General features: G+C 44.6%; 1 protein-coding gene across 1 annotated transcript; it reads right to left on the bottom strand.

Annotated features, from left to right (window-relative positions):
• Positions 1–1044: 1044 nt before the first annotated feature.
• LOC311131984 (ras-related protein Rab-39B-like) lies at positions 1045–4525 on the bottom strand. The gene is made up of 4 exons (XM_084165136.1): positions 4072–4525; positions 2735–2915; positions 2423–2548; positions 1045–2127 (listed from the first exon to the last, which is right to left on the bottom strand). Exons 1-4 carry the CDS (start codon positions 4284–4286, stop codon positions 2008–2010), a joined length of 642 nt encoding a protein of 213 aa, XP_084021262.1. The 5' UTR covers positions 4287–4525; the 3' UTR covers positions 1045–2007.
• Between the last annotated feature and the right edge of the window lie 1181 nt (positions 4526–5706).

Raw genomic sequence — 5706 nt, 5'->3', positions numbered from 1 at the left:
TAAAGTATGACTTTCAACACAACAGTATGGTCATTCATCATAACGTTATCGAAACAAAATGTGATTATTTCTGGAATGAATGTCCTTATTTCTATACTGATTGATATTGAGATATTGAATGCATGTCTGTTGCCATACATGTTGTACTGTAACATTAATATGTGTTATTTATATGCCTGCAGATGTGGAATTATGGGTAATGTAGTGTTTTTAGGGTGCGTTCTCCCAGCTTCCTGTCTCTCCACTGTTACCATGGTTTCCTCAGCTAGATTCTGGAATCACTCAGGGATAGGCTAGTCTCAAAGGGGACAGTTAAATGTACAGGTAACGTCAGCCTCAGGTGTGCCCAATATCTTATAGTCCACTTTTACTGGGTTGTATTCATTAGTGCACACCATAGCAAAACGTTTTGCAACAAAAACAATTGTATCTTCTCCCTCCCCATTTCAGTGCATTTTCTTCCGCTTGGTGTCTAGTGAATACGTCCCTGGAGTCCCTTTGTCCACTTGTACAGTCAGATAGGTAGTCAAACAGTCTTTCCCTTACATTCAGTCCCTTTCCAAAGTGTCCATAAGGTCCAATATGGCATTGGTTAAGGGAGAAGGGCGAGGATTGGAGTGGGAGTTAGATGATGGGAGAAGTAGGTATAGAACCACAGAGTTTGAGTTTGGTACCAGACTTAATTTCCCAAAAGTGGAAAGGAAGAGACTCTGAGACCCTCCTCCTCAGTCTCCTTTGAACAACTGAATCAGATAGAAAGCCATATTGGCCCAACAAACCTAAAGGGATGAGTGATGCCTTCTGGTCGTATCAATTGTGTTATTGGATTGCATAGTGGAAGAGAAGAGATAGGGGTAGCAAGTGACTAGAGAGATTAAATAGATCTGGGTGCAGTTCAAGAAAATTACCTAAAGCAGGGATGGGCCACGTTTTTTTTAGGAACTCAGTCGGGGATAGTAGAATACACGGTGCAGTTTTGAAGTGTGGTTATGCATCATTAGTTTTCTCTTACGTCAGTCACTGATAGTCACTCAATTAGCCATGTCAGCTAACAATTATTTTATTAAATGTTTTACTTGTAGTAATCATGGCCGAATACCGACCGGGCATGCAGGGCATATGCCCAGGGGCCTTGACCTCCAGGGGGGCCCAATTGATTTTGTTAGTCACTCTCACTCATATATCATATTAACATGGCATAAGTCATGGCAGAATGTATAGAATTGCAGGAAATGTGTTTTTAAAATGTATCTCCACTTCATGGCAAAACTGATAGAATTGCAGGAAACTTGCTGTAAAACTGCTAATTCTTCTCTTTGCCACATGGCAAAATGAGTAGAATTGCTTGACATTTTTTATAAAATTGCACACTTTTCCCCTCCGCCCCATGGCAAAATGGTGAAATGAACTTTAAAAAAAATAAAAATTCTCTCCGCCGTCTAGACGGGGGCCAGTAATTTTTTTTAAACCAGCGAGCTGGGGGGGATGCCAACCAAATCTCGCTTAACGCCCCCAAAAGGCTAGGGACGGCCCTAGCTACTGGTATAATGCATTTTGTTAAGAGAGTTAAGTAGTTTAACTGCACAAATAGATTGATTGTACAAATCAGAGGCAGGTGTGGGTATGGATGTGGGTACACAGACCCGCGAGCCACTGCGGCCCCTCATGATGAGTTCAGATTTTTTGTGACCCCCACCCCCATCAAAGTTGCCCATCCCTGACCTAAAGGGAAACCAGTTATTAACCAGGTATTTGCAGGGATGGATCCATCATCCATCCAGATAGCAGATCACTCTGGAAAGTGGACACCTTTGAGGACCAAGGAGGACCTAAGTGAAACCAGGCAGGGATCTAGTTGTGGGTAGGAACCCTCCATCCAGATGCAGATCAGCAGAGGCAAATGGCTAAACTAGAGAGCTGAAATGGATCTGGGTGCAAGTTCAGGAGGACCTAAGGGAAACCAGACTCGAGTCAGGGATCTAGTTGGATCTAGAAGATCCCTACAGATCAGCAGAGGCAGCGTCGGTCGCTCTTGGTGACCTCCTCGGAGGAGTGGACCATGTTGGGGACGAAGCCGCTCTTCACCCCCTCCCAGCCCTCCTGGATAGTGATGTCACCACTCCTCACCTAGGGCGAAGATACCAAGGTTAGGAGGGACAATATTGTATTCACATGCTAGCCTGGTCCCAGATCTGTTTGTGCAATCATATCAACTCCTTGTCACTCATTGTCATGTTTGCCATGGCAAGGAGTTGACATGATGGCACAAACAGATCTGGGACCAGGCTATTCACATGCAGAACATTTCGATAATAAACAAATTCATGGGACCAGCTGTTGCCATTGCTAAGATAGCCAAAGATTCTACATTCGATTTTCATTCTTGACTCAAACGTTGTATCTTCAACCTATAGCTCCTCACCAGCTGAAAGATGTCCCTGGTCAGCTCTGTGAAGGCGTGCTCCACATTTATGGCGTCGCGGGCCGAAGTTTCTACGTAACGCATCCCGTAGGCGCCGGCGAGTTTCTCAGCCTCCTGACGAGTTACCTGGAGATAGAGGTAAACATGCGATTTTATTGTCTGTTTATATGGAGATGTGTTTGTGCATTACTTATAATATCATTAGGGAATTTCTTTCAATGCTCAATCAAACACACACCCACACACACACACACTCATCCCACCTACCCCCCTCCACACATACACGTAAACTACTGCAATCTGATAGGCTACCTGGCGCTGGGGCTCCAGGTCACACTTGTGGCCGACCAATAGGAACACAATGCTGTGTGGTTGGACGTGGCTCCGGGCCTCCTCTAGCCAATCATGAACGTTCTGGAAGGAGCGACGGTTTGTGATGTCAAACAGGAGGAGCCCGCCCACCGAGTTACGATAGTAGGCTCTGGTGATGGACCTGGAAGAGGGGAGGAGAGAGGGATGAGAGGGTGTGTATGTTAGGAGGAGATGAGAAAGGGAATAAGGAGAGGAAGGAGAGGAAGGAGGGGAGAGAATTGAGAGAGCGTTAGAAGGAGAAGGGAGAGGGGATATATACAGTGTTAGAATAGAAGAGAGAGAGAGAGAGAGAGAGAGAGAGAGAGAGAGAGAGAGAGAGAGAGAGAGAGAGAGAGAGAGAAATAAAAATAGATATGTGTTGGGAGGCTAGACAAAAGTAGCAAGCAACAGATGTGAAAGTGAGAAAGGGGAGGAGAGAGTGGGTAGTGAGGGAGAGAGAAAGTTTGGCAAAAGAGAGGGAGAGAATGTGAGAGAAGGAATGAGGGAGAAGAGGAAGGGGGAAAGAAGTGAGAGGAGGGATATGACAGACGTGAGGTGTGGGTGATGAGGATAGAGAGAGGCAGGGAGGGAGTGAGGGAGGGAGGTGCAATGAAAGAATGGAAGAAGAGGAGGACATAGAAAGAGAGGATGAAGATAGGAGGACGGTGGTAAAATACATATTCAAATGAAAGAAAGACCCAGTTGAAATGAATCACAGACAAAAGAGCAGGGAATGATGAGGATTATGATGGAACGCTGACCAAGCAAGGGTGTGTGACAAAACAATGGTGTGTGTATGTGTGTGTGTGTATGTGTTCAAAGGCTGTTAACTATTTCAATATGTAAAATAAATGTTTATCTATAAAAAGGGACTCCTGCATACTTGTTTTTCACTTTTTAGAAACTAAACTATTTATAGGCTTATCCTAACTGTGTCATTGATGTTCCAAAGTGTCAATATTGATGTAGGCTAACCTTTGTACCTTATTCACTGTTTCAATAAAGCACCGTTGAATAGTCAAACAACAATAGCAGTAGTGGTATGACAAAAACTGTATCTTTCAGTTTAGACCTTGGTGCAAATGCAATTTTGGTATATCCTATCCTTTGATATAATTTTAAATCCTTTGATCAACAATTCTGAATGATAGCCTAATAGAGGGCTCTGAATATAAATAATGTTTCCTACATTTCATGGTTTGGCCAGCTGGACAAGAAGCATCCTTGATAAATAAGAGCAAGCAAGCAAGCATGATGGATCATACCGAAAGCACAGTTTATGCATAAGACCCCCATACCTGAAGCGCTCCTGTCCCGCGGTATCCCAGATCTGTAGCTTGATGCGTTTCCCCGGCTCGATCTCCACCAGGCGAGAGAAGAAATCCACGCCGACCGTCGGGTCACTCACCTGGGTGAACCTTCCCTCCGTGAACCGCCGGATCAGGCACGATTTCCCCACGGTCGAGTCCCCAATGACGATGAGTCGGAACTGGTACAGCCATATCGCCTCCATGGTGACTGCTGTCTAGCTTCTGTTGGGGGAGTCGTGGTCTAATGGAACACACGCACAGCACGCACACGGTGAGACACAGGCACATGCACACACGCAGAGACACACACACGCAGCGCAAAAAGAGTCAGTTAACCCATAACAACAGTGCTTTCAGAGGCTAGATAGCCTCGGGCGCCCTGGTGAAAGCCTGTGAGAGAGACTTCGCAGACAGAGAGGGGCAGCTACAACGGAGATTTCAATTGGTCACTGCCCCCCCCCCCCCCCCCCCCCCCCAAAAGCACGGTAGCTTGGCTTCCCAGCAGAGCGCAGCCCCTGAATGATAACGAGGCCTTTGGATAGAGCACAACACCGCTACTCTTTGTAGCTCTTTGTGCCCTTGTTTTGTGTCTACATTCCCTTTGGTGACAAGAAAAAAGGCTACACTTCTCTTCTGGATTTGACTATGGCTTTGATCTAGGCCTAAGCCCTCCCGCGGTGTTACAATGTCTATTATATTCCACATGTTTAATTACAAGCATGTGACTATTGGAAATCCGCTTTGGCCAACTTTCAAGTCACTTGATTGATTGTGGCAACTATTTGATAGCCTATGTTTTACGTTAGGCTATGAAAAAAGCCCATTTGAAGTTCCCTTTAGGAAAAATTAAGTTATTCCATTCTATTTGTAGCCAGTGGCACGTAGGTCAGTTTACATACTCTATTCTATAATCTATTATTTTCTATTCTATTCCATATTCTATAGAACTATGCTTATTTAAAACCCTACGATGCAAGGATTTATTATGGTATTGCATTATATGCACAGGCCTGGTTATCCAGTCATCAGACTGCCTCCAGTGCCATCTAGGCCCACCGCCACTACCTCACTCCGGCTGGCCGGGAATTACACAGTCAGCTTGGTATGCAACCACTACCGTGGACAGACATATCCCCTAAATAATACCTATAATATCCACCCCCATAGCTGTTGCCTGAGACCGGATATAGGCTTCAGCTAGGGTCTCCGGAGCATTGACATGGACAGTAGCCTAGGCTAGATTGTAACCTATTACAGTAACTACTGGTCATCATAATGGCTATTGTATTGTATGCCGTGGATATTTCACATAAGGTGCTTTTGGATAAACAAAAAATATGTTTAATTGCATGGACAGTCTATTGTACAGAAGCCATTACTGTAAAGGGCTAATGGAGGGATATAGGTGAGATATTTCACATCAGGTGCTTTTGGATTAATATCAAATGTTTTATTCCAGATCCCATACCAAGGTCAATGAATAGGCCCCTCCATTTTGCCTTATGGCAGGATCATTGATTATTTGAGTCTTATAGGCATCATTTCACCTGATCTGTCAGTCATGGGAAATGGAATAGAGAACAGTAGAATATAATCTACACCATTATTTGATGCAGAAACGCT

The sequence above is a fragment of the Coregonus lavaretus genome (genome assembly GCF_964263955.1).
Source record: "Coregonus lavaretus genome assembly, chromosome: 7".
NCBI lineage: Eukaryota > Metazoa > Chordata > Actinopteri > Salmoniformes > Salmonidae > Coregonus > Coregonus lavaretus.
The sequence above is the reverse complement of the archived record's forward strand: the minus strand, read 5'-3'. Positions and strand labels throughout refer to the sequence as shown.